The following is an 18,372-nucleotide window of genomic DNA, read 5'->3' as shown; positions in this document are numbered from 1 at the left end:
AACATTCAGAACTGTTTAGATGTCGTCTTAAGAGTGACAGTAAAGTCACCTGGTCTCGACGGTGAAGCGGTTTGGCTTGTTAACCAGACCTTTCTCCAGACCTGGACCGTAGGCTCGGACTCGACTGGGGTCACAACCTTCCGTCACCGACACCCTGAAGGGACTCTTCGGCACCGAGACCTCATCAAACAACACTTCAATCAGATGTAGACCTGTAGACCGACAGATCCGCTCAGCATGAAATATGTAGCGTGTCGGCGGGTCATGTTTCATTGGATCAGAGGTCACAAAGTGGTCTAAACAAGACCTTCATGAAGCTGCTAGTGTGATTTTAGTCCTCCAATATATCGCAAAAACTCGGGGATGAAATCACAATGTTATATTTGGACCTCTTATTTAGCAGAGGGTGCAAATGTACATTATAGATCTGTGAGATTACCTTTAAAAGACGACAGACAGAGAATCACTTCTTATTTTAAATCCCAGTCTGACTGTGGCCTTCACAGGGAAGAGTATTTCTGTCCCACAATGCACTGGCTTCAACATGTCAGACATTACTATCAGTGGAAAACTATTTGCTGCAGAAGGCGGACTGCAGCTATTAATACCAGCTCCCCCCCCCCCCCCTCTCTGCTGTAAATGTGATGCAAACAAACACATCGTAATCCTTCTGTGATCAAACCGGTTTTAAAATGTTGTTGTTTAATTGTTGAATTCTTTTCTTTTCCTGAGAGAACAACACGTTTTACGAGAACGTTTAATTCCACATTGTAATGACAGACGATAACAGAATGAACCTCCTCACCGTCCTCGTACGCCGTGTACTCCGCCCTGTAGGTCCCGTCCCCTTTGTCGGTGACGTAGGCGTCCGTGGTGACACCTGAAGGGTTGGAGACGCCGGCTTTGACGAGGCTGCCGCCGCTCTTGTGGTGCACCCGGGCATCCACAAGGAAGTGGGTCGTGACTTCCCTCAGGACGCCTGCAGAGGACAAGCATGATTTATTGTTATTATTATTATTAATATTTATACCTGATTTAAGGCATTGATCACACGAAAAAGCTCAATGCAACATGTTTATTGTGTGGCACATTATTTATAACGTTCACATCTGCTTCAATAACACCCTCCTTATGTCAAATGTATACATCTACTTAATCAAGAGCTTTGAAAATTAATGTACAAAATAATTTATCTCCAGCTATCAAACCAAAGTACATTTAAGATTGATTGATATCATTCATATTTGAAGGGATGGTTATTTTATAGTGAATATATGTAATGTAGTAGATACTAGTATACTAGTATCTATACTAGTATACTAGTATAGATACTAGTATACTAGTATCTATACTAGTATTTGACTGTTTTACTTCATAACTTCATAACTAAATCAACTGATAAAGGACTCGAGTAGATTTAGGTTTGATGAAATAATGAAAACCACTTTGTAGCTGAGCAGAAGAACCTGCTTCACCTCTGGGTTCCACTCCGGGTCCGTGGACCTTCACCCCGCTGGTGTCCACAGCCGGGTCCACCAAAAGTCTGCCGGGGAACTCGGGCACGGCGAGCCCTCCGTACTTGATGGTGATGGTGTACATGCCGTGGGCCTGTGGGATGTAGGTGATGGAGTAGGTCCCGTCACCGTTGTTCTGGACGTGGACTTCAGCTTTGGCTCCGGAGTCCGAGGTGATCTCAATGGTGAGTTCAGCTTCTCCGGCTTTCGAGCAGTCCACTGTGAAGGACCCGTCCTCGCCAACCTTGCCTCGCTCTAGGCCCGGCCCGCTGGCTGTCACCTTGCTGGGGTCAAACGGCGACTGCACCACGGCCTTGAAGGGGGATCCGGGGATGTGCTGGTCTGCAAACAGGATGTTGATGGCGTACTCGCCGGGCTCAGTGGGCAAGTAGGACACGGAGCAGGATCCGTCACCGTTGTCCTGGCATTCGATCTTGGCCTCACAAGGTCCCTCCACCGTCAAGCCCAGACCACCGGTGCCAGCTCCTTTTGTGTCGATGGCAAAGGGGGCCGGTTTACCCACAACACCCCCCTGAAGACCTGGACCGTAGGCTTGTACCTGGAGGGTAAACGGGCCAAAGAAAGTTAATATACATTAATATATACGTATATATGGATTCTTGACTTGATAGACCCAGTAAACATGTTTTATATGTACTTAGACTGAGAGAAGGTTACACCTACCAACAGACCTTTACTGGGCCCTCCAACGGTTCACTAAGACCTACAACTGTTCATCAAGACCTACAACCGTTTACTAAGACCACCAACGGTTCACTAAGACCTACAACTGTTCATCAAGACCTACAACCGTTTACTAAGACCACCAACGGTTCACTAAGACCTACAACTGTTCACGAAGACCTACAACTGTCCACCAAGACCTACAACTGTTTACTAAGACCTCCATTGGTTTACTAAGACCTACAACTGTTTACTAAGACCTCCATTGGTTTACTAAGACCTACAACGGTTCACTAAGACCTACAACAGTTTACTAAGACCTACAACGTTTGCTAAGACCTCCATTGGTTTACTAAGACCTACAACGTTTACTAAGACCTACAACGTTAACTAAGACCTACAATGGTTTACTAAGACCTACAACGTTTACTAAGACCTCCATTGGTTTACAAGACATACAATGTTTACTAAGACCTCCATTGGTTTACAAGACATACAATGTTTACTAAGACCTCCATTGGTTTACTAAGACCTACAACGTTTGCTAAGACCTCCATTGGTTTACTAAGATCTACAACGTTTACTAAGACCTCCATTGGTTTACAAGACATACAATGTTTACTAAGACCTCCATTGGTTTACAAGACATACAATGTTTACTAAGACCTCCATTGGTTTACTAAGACCTACAACGTTTGCTAAGACCCCCCTTGGTTTACTAAGACCTACAACGGTTCACTAAGACCTACAACGTTTACTAAGACCTACAATGGTTTACTAAGACCTACAACGTTTACTAAGACCTCCATTGGTTTACAAGACATACAATGTTTACTAAGACCTCCATTGGTTTACAAGACATACAATGTTTACTAAGACCTCCATTGGTTTACTAAGACCTACAACGTTTGCTAAGACACCCCTTGGTTTACTAAGACCTACAACGTTTACTAAGACCTACAACGGTTTACTAAGACCTACAACGTTTACTAAGACCCCCCTTGGTTTACTAAGACCTACAACGGTTTACTAAGACCTACAACGTTTACTAAGACCTCCATTGGTTTACTAAGACCTACAACTGTTTACTAAGACCGCCAACGGTTTACTAAGACCTACAACATTTACTAAGACCCCCCTTGGTTTACTAAGACCTACAACGGTTCACTAAGACATACAACAGTTTACTAAGACCTACAACGTTTGCTAAGACCTCCATTGGTTTACTAAGACCTACAACGTTTACTAAGACCTACAACGTTAACTAAGACCTACAATGGTTTACTAAGACCTACAACGTTTACTAAGACCTCCATTGGTTTACAAGACATACAATGTTTACTAAGACCTCCATTGGTTTACAAGACATACAATGTTTACTAAGACCTCCATTGGTTTACTAAGACCTACAACGTTTGCTAAGACCTCCATTGGTTTACTAAGACCTACAACGTTTACTAAGACCTACAATGGTTTACTAAGACCTACAACGTTTACTAAGACCTCCATTGGTTTACAAGACATACAATGTTTACTAAGACCTCCATTGGTTTACAAGACATACAATGTTTACTAAGACCTCCATTGGTTTACTAAGACCTACAACGTTTGCTAAGACACCCCTTGGTTTACTAAGACCTACAACGTTTACTAAGACCTACAACGTTTACTAAGACCTACAACATTTACTAAGACCTCCATTGGTTTACTAAGACCTACAACGTTTACTAAGACCTCCAACGGTTTACTAAGACCTACAACGTTTACTAAGACCTCCCTTGGTTTACTAAGACCTACAACGTTTACTAAGACCTACAACGTTTGCTAAGACCTCCATTGGTTTACTAAGACCTACAACGGTTTACTAAGACCTACAACGTTTACTAAGACCTCCATTGGTTTACTAAGACCTACAACGCTTACTAAGACCTGCATTGGTTTACAAGACATACAATGTTTACTAAGACCTCCATTGGTTTACTAAGACCTACAACGTTTACTAAGACCTCCATTGGTTTACAAGACGTACAACATTTACTAAGACCTACAACTGTTTACTAAGACCACCAACGGTTTACTAAGACCTACAACATTTACTAAGACCCCCCTTGGTTTACTAAGACCTACAACGGTTTACTAAGACCTACAACATTTACTAAGACCCCCCTTGGTTTACTAAGACCTACAACGTTTACTAAGACCTCCATTGGTTTACTAAGACCTACAACTGTTTACTAAGACCGCCAACGGTTTACTAAGACCTACAACATTTACTAAGACCCCCCTTGGTTTACTAAGACCTACAACGGTTCACTAAGACCTACAACGTTTACTAAGACCTACAATGGTTTACTAAGACCTACAACGTTTACTAAGACCTCCATTGGTTTACAAGACATACAATGTTTACTAAGACCTCCATTGGTTTACAAGACATACAATGTTTACTAAGACCTCCATTGGTTTACTAAGACCTACAACGTTTGCTAAGACACCCCTTGGTTTACTAAGACCTACAACGTTTACTAAGACCTACAACGGTTTACTAAGACCTACAACGTTTACTAAGACCTCCAACGGTTTACTAAGACCTGCAACAGTTTACTAAGACCTACAACGTTTACTAAGACCTCCAACGGTTTACTAAGACCCGCAACAGTTTACTAAGACCTACAACGTTTGCTAAGACCTCCCTTGGTTTACTAAGACCTACAACGGTTCACTAAGACCTACAACGTTTACTAAGACCTACAGCGTTTGCTAAGACCTCCATTGGTTTACTAAGACCTACAACGGTTTACTAAGACCTACAACGTTTGCTAAGACCTCCATTGGTTTACTAAGACCTACAACGTTTACTAAGACCTCCATTGGTTTACAAGACATACAATGTTTACTAAGACCTCCATTGGTTTACTAAGACCTACAACGGTTTACTAAGACCTACAACGTTTGCTAAGACCTCCATTGGTTTACTAAGACCTACAACGTTTACTAAGACCTCCATTGGTTTACAAGACGTACAACATTTACTAACACCTACAACGTTTACTAAGACCTCCATTGGTTTACAAGACATACAATGTTTACTAAGACCTCCATTGGTTTACTAAGACCTACAACGGTTTACTAAGACCTACAACGTTTACTAAGACCTCCATTGGTTTACAAGACGTACAACATTTACTAACACCTACAACGTTTACTAAGACCTCCATTGGTTTACAAGACCTACAACGTTTACTAAGACCTCCATTGGTTTACAAGACCTACAACGTTTACTAGGACCTACAACGTTTACTAAGACATACAACGTTTACTAAGACATACAACGTTTACTAAGACCTCCATTGGAGTTTACCTTTGAAGGAGGTCTTGATCTCACCTTTGAGGGGTCGGGTGGCATGACGCCCTCCACGGTGAACGGACTTCCTGGTACGGGGTTTCCATCGTAGCTGACGTCCACTCTGTACTGTCCTTCCTCTGGGGGTATGTACTTCACCGTGTGCACTTCATTGGCCGAGCCCGACTCCAGCTTGCAGGGGATTGGTCGACGAGAAGGGGAGGTGATCTTGATGTCCAGGTTTCCCTGACCTCCGGCATCACGAGTGCTGACGGTGAACTCCTCGTCCTTCCCAACATCCACTTCTGTGGTGAGCACACACGAGTTGTTAAAACCAACAAATGTTTTCATTCGTCTTAAAAGTCAAGCTTTGTTTCTCAACATCAGTTTTTAGACCAGATTTGTAGAAATACTTGATCTTTAAGAACTATTTAAACTACATGTTCAGGATTCTACCTGATATTCTACCTGATAGTACACATATTTATACTTTGTCATGGTCTAAATAGTTCACAACAAGGGGAACCACTGAGAAAGATAAAGATTAAAAAGATTCAGAGCTCATAACACAGGAAACAAATCAATTAAGACTTGACTTCCTGTTTGAGAAACGTGTCATACTGGTTCCAGTAGAAACGTTTGTTGCTGGTTCCAGTGGAAACGTTTCGTACTGGTTCCAGTGGAAACGTTTCGTACTGGTTCCAGTGGAAACGTTTCGTACTGGTGCCAGTGGAAACGTTTCGTACTGGTTCCAGTGGAAACGTTTCGTACTGGTTCCAGTGGAAACGTTTCGTACTGGTTCGTACTGGTTCGAGTGGAAACCTTTCGTACTGGTGCCAGTGGAAACCTTTCGTACTGGTTTCAGTAGAAAGAGCCGACTCAGACGTACGTACTCACTGTTGTTCAAACCCTGAACTTTGACCTTGCTGAGGTCCAGCGGGGGGGCCACGCTGATGTTAAAGGGGCTCTTGGGGATGGGGTCTCCTCCGTGGCACACGGTGATGGACGTGATGCCCTGAGAGAAATTAATTACTGTGAAGCTCACACCTCATGATGATGACCGATGGGAACCAGACCGCCGGCTCACCTGCTGCACCGTGGTGTAGCGGACGGTGTACGAGTAGTCGTGGTTGTCGATGATCTCGAAGTCTCGGACCGCTTCGCCTTTCGCTGCTCCGGTGAAGTGGACCTCCGGTTCGGCTTTCCCGGCTCCCTTTGTGTAAATGGTGAAGTGGGTCGGCTTCCCCACTTCCACGCCTGGGGGGGGGGGGGGGAAGTTAACCAAAGGAACACCTCTTTATTAAATAGTCATCACACCTGGAGGCGGCTCACCTGTCTGGTGGAGTCCAGGTCCTTCTGCTCTGACTTTAGCTGCATCATGGGAAGGATCCACCTTTATTCTGAAGGGGCTGATGGGTATTTCCTGTTGTCACATGACAGGCGGGAGGTTTGTTTATGTCTGGTATTAATATTATTATTAATATTAAAGTGTTTCCAGCAGGCGGCGCTGTCTCTCACCTGGTCGGCGAACAGCACCATGATGGTGTACTGGCCGGCGCCCGGCGGCGTGTACTTCACCGTGAACGTGTCGTTGTCGTTCTTGATGATGTCGAAGTCGATGTCGGCCTCCGCCGGACCGACCACGCCCGGAGCGCACTTGATCCCGATGCTGACGTCACCTGAAGGGAGCAGCGTCACAGTAAGCCATATCATACACACTAATATCATATCATATAATGAGAGGGTCAAAGACAGGAAACCGGTCCAGAACCGGGGCCCACCCTGTCCGGCCTCGCTGCAGTCCACCGTGAAGTAGGTGGGCTCGTTGGCCTTCAGCCCCGTCTTCTCCACTCCGGGGCCGTAGACCTTCACATTGTCTGGATGGCTTCCTTCTCCTATCGTCACCTGGTCACATCAAACCGTTTATTAATATGGCACCACCATTGTTGTTCATGTCCTCTTCATATCTGTGGTTCTGATATGAATACTAAGAAATAATACTCATGTAAGTGCACCACTATCTCATGTTCTCTTCCAGTTGACTTTTATATGTATATGTTATATATGTTTTATATATGTAGCGTGTGTTTAGATGCATTAAAAAAACATGTGAATAAAGGTTTTGTCAAGATAATCTTTGTCATAAACACATGAGAGTAAACTATCATCAGGATTATTTTTTCTCACTTGGCTTCTGTACATTTGTCTGTTTTCATTTATTGGCTTTGATGTTCTTTTTTCATCTTTTGTGAAACAGATTTCTTTCTACATCCTTCAATACAAATCTGAGTGTTTGGAGTTCCTCAAGGTTCTATCCTCGGTCCACTAGAACTCTGCTATTAAAACTTTTGTTTGTTTCAATGCAAATATGTGGAACTGTATCTTTATTTCTTGACATATGAGTTCATGATAGACATCTCTGGTACACAGTGGTACTCTGGGCTGTCTGGGGATGGAACCCCCGACCCTGTGGTGGTTCTTTACCCTGAAGGGGCTGTTGGGAGCGCTGACTTGGCCCCAGGTGATGATGATGGTGTGCTTGATGGCCTTGGTGGGGACGTAGACGCAGCAGAAGCTGCCGTCTCCGCTCTCGGAGACCTGGACGTCGATGGGGAACCCCTCGGCGTCCTGGAAGCACAAACATTCACTGAGCTCCACTGCACACTGAGAGAGAGAAGACCCCAGAACTCAGACCCTCACCTGAGCATAGAGCTTCAGCTCCCCCGGGCCGGCTCCCCGGGTGTCGATGCTGAAGTCGGCGGGCTTGTTGACGATGCAGCCCAGCGGCTCCAGACCTGGACCGTAGCAGTTCACCTGAAGAACACGACCCGCGTTCAGCACATGCAGCCGGAAACGTGAGAGACGTGAGAAACGGTCCGAGGACCAGCGGCGCTCACGTGTTCTGGGAAGACGTCGTTGGTGGCGGGCAGGACGTGAGCCATGAAGGGGCTGTCCTTGATGTCCTCGTCGTCACAGATCACATGCACGGCATAGTCGCCCGGCTCGGTCGGCCAGTACCGCACATCACATGACCCGTCGCCTTTATCATCGCACTCGATCTTGGCCTGAGATGGACCCTCGATGGAGAAACCTGCAGAGAGCCGGTAATGCACGAGGAATTACACACTTCATATAGATATGTATTTATGTATATATATATATACATTTATATTTATTTATATATATTTATATATATATTTATATATGTTTATATATATATGTATTTATATATATATATATATATATTTATTTATATGTATATATATATATATTTATTTATATGTATATATTTATTTATTTATTTATTTATATGTAGATATAAGTATATTTATTTATTCAGTTTGAAAGTCATGAAGTCAGCAGAAGGTTGTGAATATTCAAAAAGTAAATCTGACCACTAGTTGTGACCAGCAGCGGGCTATTTAAGCCCCTCCCCCAGCCACATGTCAATCATCCGGTGAGTATTTGTGATTGGTCCTTTGTGTCGCTGGGACCTACCCAGTGTTCCCACCTCCGTGCCGATGGCCTCCACCACGAAGTCGGCACTCTTCCCCACGAGACCGGTCTCCAGACCTGGACCCCAGGCCCTCACCTTCTGAGGCCCCGCCTCCTCACTCACCTGCACCTCAAACGGACTGAAAGCACACACATACAAATTATGATCCAGAAAGAAATATGAAATATAATAATCACGAGTCATTCAAAGGTTTAACTAGAAGAACAGGAATATGAATACACAATGTTTTCTACCCAATAATAGAAAACTATATATATATATATATATATATATATATATATATATATATATATATATATATTGATGTGTTTTACAAGTTATTTGTTTTATGTTTTATATGATATTTGTTTAATATGTTGAATATATTATTTGTTTTATATGTTATTTGTTTTATGTTATATGTTTTATATATCTTATATGTTTATATGTTATTTGTTTTGTATGTTATTTGTTTTATGTTATATGTTTTATATATTATGTTTTATATCTTATATGTTTTATATCTTATTTGTTTTATGTTATATGTTTTATATATTATATGTTTTATATCTTATATGTTTATATGTTATTTGTTTTGTATGTTATTTGTTTTATGTTATATGTTTTATATATTATATATATTATATGTTTTATATCTTATATGTTTTATATGTTTTATGTATTATATTTTATATGTTATATGTTTTATATATTATATGTTTTATATATTATATATATTATATGTGTTATGTATTATATTTTATATGTTATATGTTTTATATATTATATGTTTTATATCTTATATGTTTAAATGTTATTTGTTTTGTATGTTATTTGTTTTATGTTATATATTTTATATTTTATATATTATATATATTATATGTTTGATATCTTATATGTTTTATATGTTTTATGTATTATATTTTATATGTTATATGTTATTTGTTTTTCATCGATCCAATCCGAGCCTCTGGAGTCCCTCAAGGTTCTGATGGAGGTCCACATGACGGGTGGTTCTGGTTCTCACTACTAAGATCAGCTGACCGTCTCACCTGCGTGGCACGCCGTGTCCTCCCCAGGTGACGCTCACCACGTGGTTCCCCGTACTGATGGGGTAATAGTTACACTCAAACGTCCCGTGTTCCACCTCGAGAACCTTCACCGGCTCCTCAACACCCTCTGGAAGCAGAACAGAACGGCAGAGGTGCATTTCAAAATAAAGGTCTAATGTTGAACAGTAAAGGTCATTTCAAAGTAAAGGTCTCATGATGAACACTAAAATTCATTTCAAAGTAAAGGTCTAATGATAAATACTAAAGGTCATTTCAAAGTAAAAGTCTCATGAGGAACACTAAAGGTCAGTTCAAAGTAAAGGTCTCATGATGAACACTAAAGGTAATTTCAAAGTAAAGGTCTCATGATGAACACTAAATGTCATTTCAAAGTAAAGGTCTCATGAGGAACACTAAAGTGCATTTCAAAGTAAAGGTCTCATGATGAACACTAAAGTGCATTTCAAAGTAAAGGTCTCATGATGAACACTAAAGGTCATTTCAAAGTTAAGGTCTCATGATGAACACTAAAGGTCATTTCAAAGTAAAGGTCTCATGATGAACAGTAAAGGTCATTTCAAAGTAAAGGTCTCATGATGAACACCTAAGGTGCATTTCAAAGTAAAGGTCTCATGATGAACACTAAAGGTCATTTCAAAGTAAAGGTCTCATGGAGAACAGTAAAGGTCATTTCAAAGTAAAGGTCTCATGATGAACACCTAAGGTGCATTTCAAAGTAAAGGTCTCATGATGAACAGTAAAGGTCATTTCAAAGTAAAGGTCTCATGATGAATACCTAAGGTGCATTTCAAAGTAAAGGTCTCATGAAGGTAAAGGTCATTTCAAAGTAAAGGCCTCATGATGAACACTAAAGGTCATTTCAAAGTAAAGGCCTCATGATGAACACTAAAGGTCATTTCAAAGTAAAGGTCTCATGATGAACACTAAAGGTCATTTCAAAGTAAAGGTCTCATGATGAACACCTAAGGTGCATTTCAAAGTAAAGGTCTCATGATGAACACTAAAGGTAATTTCAAAGTAAAGGTCTCATGGAGAACAGTAAAGGTAATTTCAAAGTAAAGGCCTCATGATGAACACTAAAGGTCATTTCAAAGTAAAGGTCTCATGATGAACACTAAAGGTCATTTCAAAGTAAAGGTCTCATGATGAACACTAAAGGTCATTTCAAAGTATAGGCCTCATGATGAACACTAAAGGTCATTTCAAAGTAAAGGCCTCATGATGAACACTAAAGGTCATTTCAAAGTAAAGGTCTCATGATGAACACTAAAGGTCATTTCAAAGTAAAGGTCTCATGATGAACACTAAAGGTCATTTCAAAGTATAGGCCTCATGATGAACACTAAAGGTCATTTCAAAGTAAAGGTCTCATGAAGAACACCTAAGGTGCATTTCAAAGTAAAGGTCTCATGATGAACAGTAAAGGTCATTTCAAAGTAAAGGTTTCATGATGAATACCTAAGGTGCATTTCAAAGTAAAGGTCTCATGAAGGTAAAGGTCATTTCAAAGTAAAGGTCTCATGATGAACACTAAAGGTCATTTCAAAGTAAAGGTCTCATTGAGAACACTAAAGGTCATTTCAAAGTAAAGGTCTCATTGAGAACACTAAAGGTCATTTCAAAGTAAAGGCCTCATGATGAACACTAAAGGTCATTTCAAAGTAAAGGTCACGTGGCTCACTTGGTCCCATCAAGGTGACTTTGAGTTCTCCGCTGCCGGCTCCTCTGGTGTGAACTTTGAACTCTGCCACTTCCTTCACCCTCAGACCCTTCAGCTGCAGACCTCGACCCGCCGCCCGGCAGGCGTTGGGGTTACAGGCTGAGGACCAATCAGAAGGAGCCGTAGTCAGAGGGTTCATATCACATATTGAGCAATACATTCATGAATTAACACAATATGAAAACACATCTTAAATACAACAGTCGAGTTTAACCTCAACGGACTCTAAAAGCATAAAGTTCTATATGAACACAATGCGTCCGTTAGTCAGCTGATCAGCACCAGTTCAACCGGTCTGAAGGAGCTGCAAACTGAAACATAACATATATATTCATATGTATCTTTATAAATATGTATCTCAGGTAAACAGTAAAACACTTAAAGCTCAGATTCAACAGAAAAATACTTAATTTACAGTTTCAATGCAGAAAAGAAAAGAAAGAAGAAACAGAGAGGAGATGATGATGATGATGATGATGATGATGAAGGTGTAACTGCTCTGTGTGTATCATCATGACTTTCATGTTTTGCATATTGTTTATGCATAAAGTCAATAATCAATAATCAATACAGCTGGAGATCACTTGATCAATATGTTTGATGAAGGAAAATTACTAATTAATTAACCATTCATCATCTTTTGATTATTCTTTGATGAGTGGTAGTGAGTCATTTAGTGGGTCCTTTAGTGAGTCCTTTAGTCAGTCCTTTAGTGGGTCCTTTAGTGAGTCATTGAGTCAGTCCTTTAGTGAGTCCTTTAGTGAATCCTTTAGTGAGTCCTTTAGTGAGTCCTTTAGTGAATCCTTTAGTGAGTCCTTTAGTGAGTCCTTTAGTGAGTCCTTTAGTCAGTCCTTTAGTGAGTCCTTTAGTGAGTCCTTTAGTGAGTCATTTAGTCAGTCCTTTAGTGAGTCCTTTAGTGAGTCCTTTAGTGAGTCCTTTAGTCAGTCCTTTAGTGGGTCCTTTAGTGAGTCATTGAGTCAGTCCTTTAGTGAGTCCTTTAGTGAATCCTTTAGTGAGTCCTTTAGTGCGTCATTTAGTGGGTCCTTTAGTGAGTCATTGAGTCAGTCCTTTAGTGAGTCCTTTAGTGAATCCTTTAGTGAGTCCTTTAGTGAGTCCTTTAGTCAGTCCTTTAGTGGGTCCTTTAGTGAGTCATTGAGTCAGTCCTTTAGTGAGTCCTTTAGTGAATCCTTTAGTGAGTCCTTTAGTGCGTCATTTAGTGGGTCCTTTAGTGAGTCATTGAGTCAGTCCTTTAGTGAGTCCTTTAGTGAATCCTTTAGTGAGTCCTTTAGTGAGTCCTTTAATGCGTCATTTAGTCAGTCCTTTAGTGAGTCCTTTAGTGAGTCCTTTAGTGAATCATTTAGTGAGTCCTTTAGTGAGTCCTTTAGTGAATCCTTTAGTGAGTCCTTTAGTGAGTCCTTTAGTCAGTCCTTTAGTGGGTCCTTTAGTGAGTCATTGAGTCAGTCCTTTAGTGAGTCCTTTAGTGAATCCTTTAGTGAATCATTTAGTCAGTCCTTTAGTGGGTCCTTTAGTGAGTCATTGAGTCAGTCCTTTAGTGAGTCCTTTAGTGAATCCTTTAGTGAGTCCTTTAGTGAGTCCTTTAGTGAATCCTTTAGTGAGTCCTTTAGTGAGTCCTTTAGTGAGTCCTTTAGTCAGTCCTTTAGTGAGTCCTTTAGTGAGTCCTTTAGTGAGTCATTTAGTGAGTCCTTTAGTGAGTCCTTTAGTGAGTCCTTTAGTCAGTCCTTTAGTGGGTCCTTTAGTGAGTCATTGAGTCAGTCCTTTAGTGAGTCCTTTAGTGAATCCTTTAGTGAGTCCTTTAGTGCGTCATTTAGTGGGTCCTTTAGTGAGTCATTGAGTCAGTCCTTTAGTGAGTCCTTTAGTGAATCCTTTAGTGAGTCCTTTAGTGAGTCCTTTAATGCGTCATTTAGTCAGTCCTTTAGTGAGTCCTTTAGTGAGTCCTTTAGTGAATCATTTAGTGAGTCCTTTAGTGAGTCCTTTAGTGAATCCTTTAGTGAGTCCTTTAGTGAGTCCTTTAGTCAGTCCTTTAGTGAGTCCTTTAGTGAGTCCTTTAGTGAGTCCTTTAGTCAGTCCTTTAGTGAGTCCTTTAGTGAATCCTTTAGTGAGTCCTTTAGTGAGTCCTTTAGTGAGTCCTTTAGTCAGTCCTTTAGTGAGTCCTTTAGTGAATCCTTTAGTGAGTCCTTTAGTGAGTCCTTTAGTGCGTCATTTAGTCAGTCCTTTAGTGAGTCCTTTAGTGAGTCCTTTAGTGAGTCATTTAGTCAGTCCTTTAGTGAGTCATTTAGTGAGTCCTTTAGTGAGTCCTTTAGTGAGTTATTTAGAGAGTCCTTTAGTGAGTCAGTTAGTGAGTCAGTTAGTGAGTCTTTTAGTGAGTCTTGGACCCTAGAAACACGTTCACATGACGTTCACGTCTGAAAATGAGATTGAAGTTGTTTTTGCAGTTAGAGGAAGGAAAATAATGGACCATGAATCCAGAGAGGACTCCACACACCGCATTCACTCCGTGAACAAGAACAAGAACAAGAAGAACAAGGACAAGAACAAGAACAAAAAGAACAAGAACAAGAACAAGAACAAGGACAAGGACAAGGACAAGGACAAGGACAAGGACAAGAACAAGGACAAGGACAAGGACAAGGACAAGAACAAGGACAAGGACAAGAACAAGAACAAGGACAAGGACAAGAACAAGAACAAGAACAAGAACAAAAAGAACAAGAACAAGAACAAGAACAAGAACAAGGACAAGGACAAGAACAAGAACAAGGACAAGGACAAGGACAAGGACAAGAACAAGAACAAGGACAAGAACAAGGACAAGAACAAGAACAAGGACAAGGACAAGGACAAGAACAAGGACAAGAACAAGAACAAGAACAAGAACAAAAAGAACAAGAACAAGAACAAGAACAAGAACAAGGACAAGGACAAGAACAAGAACAAGGACAAGGACAAGAACAAGAACAAGAAGAACAAGAACAAGAACAAGGACAAGAACAAGAACAAGGACAAGGACAAGGACAAGGACAAGGACAAGGACAAGAACAAGAACAAGAACAAGGACAAGAACAAGAACAAGAACAAGGACAAGAACAAGAACAAGAACAAGAACAAGAACAAGAACAAGAAGAACAAGAAGAAGAACAAGAAGAACAAGAACAAGAACAAGAAGCTGCACATGCTGGAAAGCTGGGAGACCACCCCGTTCAGAGGGGTCAGGGGGGGTTTCAGTTGAGGTGCAAGGAAACCAGGCGAGCGCAGGCAGGCTCCAGTCACCCCCCCCCCCCCCCCCCCCCCCCCCCACACCCGACCTGTACTAACTTGGTCGTCTGGGTTTGGGCGGCGTTGGAGGGGGGGCTCTCCTGGTCTTGTCTGAGGGTGGGGTGCGTGCGGACTGAGGTACAATCTGCACCGGAGACCCGGGAGGTGGGGCACTGTGTGAAACTGTAGGAGGGAACAACAGTAGTGATACACATGTAGACAGGAAGGGAAGGGACAGAGACCTCCAGGTCTCCAGACCAGTAGATGGTATCACCAGCAGACTGCCAGATCACCAGACTGCCATACCACCAGACCAGCAGATTGCCAGACCGCCAGACCAGCAGCCTGCCAGACCAGCAAGCAGAGATGGGACCAAGTCCGGATCTGCAAGTCTAAAGTCGCTAACCCTGTAGTCCAGTCACAAGCCGAGAAAAGCAAGTCGCAAATCAAGTTCAAGATTAAATCAAATCAAGATTAACAAGTTTTAAGTCCAGACGGACAAGGTCTGGCTCAAGCCCTAAATTAAGAAAGCAAATCTCAAGTCATAACACTTTAATCAAGACTGTGAAGTCCAGAACCAGGTATAAAGAACTGAATCAAGACAGTAAGGTCCATGTTTGGTCCCAAGTCTAGTTCTAACTCACAGGAAAGATTTTTAGAGTCTGAAGACAAATCGGAGTCCAGTCAGACATGATCCCAGGTCAGAAGCAGGCAATGACACCAACCCATAACATCCCCAATCAAAGAGGTTCAGAGTACCAAATCAAAGAGGTTCAGAGTACCAAATCAAACAGGTTCAGAGTACCAAATCAAAGAGGTTCAGAGTACCAAGTCCGGGGTTCCGTCTAAAGTTGAGACAGCAAGTTCCAAGTCACATCCTCAGTGAAGACCCAAGATCAACAAGTCTCAAGTCGAGTCCGAAATTAAATTTAAGTCCTTTCAGACATAAAAGAAGAGTCAAGAACATCCAAACATGTTGTGTAACATAGAAGCTACAGAGGAAGGTCATTGTGTAACATAGACGCTACAGAGGAAGGTCATTGTGTATCATAGACGCTACAGAGGAAGGTCATTGTGTATCATAGACGCTACAGAGGAAGGTCATTGTGTAACATAGACGCTACAGAGGAAGGTCATTGTGTATCATAGACGCTACAGAGGAAGGTCATTGTGTATCATAGACGCTACAGAGGAAGGTCATTGTGTAACATAGACGCTACAGAGGAAGGTCATTGTGTAACATAGACGCTACAGAGGAAGGTCATTGTGTATCATAGACGCTACAGAGGAAGGTCATTGTGTATCATAGACGCTACAGAGGAAGGTCATTGTGTAACATATAAGCTACAGAGGAAGGTCATTGTGTAACATAGACGCTACAGAGGAAGGTCATTGTGTATCATAGACGCTACAGAGGAAGGTCATTGTGTATCATAGACGCTACAGAGGAAGGTCATTGTGTAACATATAAGCTACAGAGGAAGGTCATTGTGTATCATAGAAGCTACAGAGGAAGGTCATTGTGTATCATAGACGCTACAGAGGAAGGTCATTGTGTATCATAGACGCTACAGAGGAAGGTCATTGTGTATCATAGACGCTACAGAGGAAGGTCATTGTGTATCATAGACGCTACAGAGGAAGGTCATTGTGTATCATAGACGCTACAGAGGAAGGTCATTGTGTATCATATAAGCTACAGAGGAAGGTCATTGTGTATCATAGACGCTACAGAGGAAGGTCATTGTGTATCATAGACGCTACAGAGGAAGGTCATTGTGTATCATAGACGCTACAGAGGAAGGTCATTGTGTATCATAGACGCTACAGAGGAAGGTCATTGTGTATCATAGACGCTACAGAGGAAGGTCATTGTGTATCATAGAAGCTACAGAGGAAGGTCATTGTGTATCATAGACGCTACAGAGGAAGGTCATTGTGTAACATATAAGCTACAGAGGAAGGTCATTGTGTATCATAGAAGCTACAGAGGAAGGTCATTGTGTATCATAGACGCTACAGAGGAAGGTCATTGTGTATCATAGAAGCTACAGAGGAAGGTCATTGTGTATCATAGACGCTACAGAGGAAGGTCATTGTGTATCATAGAAGCTACAGAGGAAGGTCATTGTGTATCATAGACGCTACAGAGGAAGGTCATTGTGTATCATAGAAGCTACAGAGGAAGGTCATTGTGTATCATAGACGCTACAGAGGAAGGTCATTGTGTATCATAGACGCTACAGAGGAAGGTCATTGTGTAACATATAAGCTACAGAGGAAGGTCATTGTGTAACATATAAGCTACAGAGGAAGGTCATTGTGTATCATAGACGCTACAGAGGAAGGTCATTGTGTATCATAGAAGCTACAGAGGAAGGTCATTGTGTAACATAGACGCTACAGAGGAAGGTCATTGTGTATCATAGACGCTACAGAGGAAGGTCATTGTGTATCATAGACGCTACAGAGGAAGGTCATTGTGTATCATAGACGCTACAGAGGAAGGTCATTGTGTATCATAGACGCTACAGAGGAAGGTCATTGTGTATCATAGACGCTACAGAGGAAGGTCATTGTGTATCATAGAAGCTACAGAGGAAGGTCATTGTGTATCATATAAGCTACAGAGGAAGGTCATTGTGTATCATAGACGCTACAGAGGAAGGTCATTGTGTATCATAGACGCTACAGAGGAAGGTCATTGTGTATCATATAAGCTACAGAGGAAGGTCATTGTGTATCATAGAAGCTACAGAGGAAGGTCATTGTGTATCATAGACGCTACAGAGGAAGGTCATTGTGTATCATAGACGCTACAGAGGAAGGTCATTGTGTATCATAGACGCTACAGAGGAAGGTCATTGTGTATCATAGACGCTACAGAGGAAGGTCAGTGTGTATCATAGAAGCTACAGAGGAAGGTCATTGTGTATCATAGACGCTACAGAGGAAGGTCAGTGTGTATCATAGACGCTACAGAGGAAGGTCAGTGTGTATCATAGACGCTACAGAGGAAGGTCATTGTGTATCATAGACGCTACCCTCTGAGATGTGCACGGTGAAAGGGCTTCTGGGAATTTGCTGCCCGGCAAAGGTCACGTAGACGGTGTGAGGTCCCTCCAGGACCGGGACATAGGTGCAGCGGAATATACTGTCGCCTTTGTTCTCCAACACAATCTCCACTGTGTCCCTCCGAGCATTCGAGTCCACAATGACGATGCCCACATCTCCGGCCCCGGCCCCTGGAGGAAAGACATACGCACGAG

The 18,372-nt window shown here is 41.9% G+C and overlaps 1 protein-coding gene across 1 annotated transcript in view; it reads right to left on the bottom strand.

Moving 5' to 3' along the window:
• The window catches only part of LOC117726290 (filamin-C-like), a 74,566-nt gene that overhangs the window by 27,824 nt on the left and 28,370 nt on the right, over window positions 1–18,372 (bottom strand). Inside the window, 16 exon segments of the mRNA XM_034526482.1 lie at window positions 50–212; window positions 806–979; window positions 1,476–2,073; window positions 5,584–5,846; window positions 6,439–6,556; window positions 6,629–6,798; window positions 6,874–6,964; window positions 7,060–7,220; window positions 7,323–7,446; window positions 8,026–8,169; window positions 8,242–8,355; window positions 8,439–8,632; window positions 9,040–9,176; window positions 10,090–10,216; window positions 11,792–11,929; window positions 18,148–18,348. Coding sequence (XP_034382373.1) covers window positions 50–212; window positions 806–979; window positions 1,476–2,073; window positions 5,584–5,846; window positions 6,439–6,556; window positions 6,629–6,798; window positions 6,874–6,964; window positions 7,060–7,220; window positions 7,323–7,446; window positions 8,026–8,169; window positions 8,242–8,355; window positions 8,439–8,632; window positions 9,040–9,176; window positions 10,090–10,216; window positions 11,792–11,929; window positions 18,148–18,348 — 2,917 coding nt within the window.

The sequence above is a fragment of the Cyclopterus lumpus genome, chromosome 23 (genome assembly GCF_009769545.1).
Source record: "Cyclopterus lumpus isolate fCycLum1 chromosome 23, fCycLum1.pri, whole genome shotgun sequence".
Taxonomy (NCBI): Eukaryota; Metazoa; Chordata; class Actinopteri; order Perciformes; family Cyclopteridae; genus Cyclopterus; species Cyclopterus lumpus.
The sequence above is the reverse complement of the archived record's forward strand: the minus strand, read 5'-3'. Positions and strand labels throughout refer to the sequence as shown.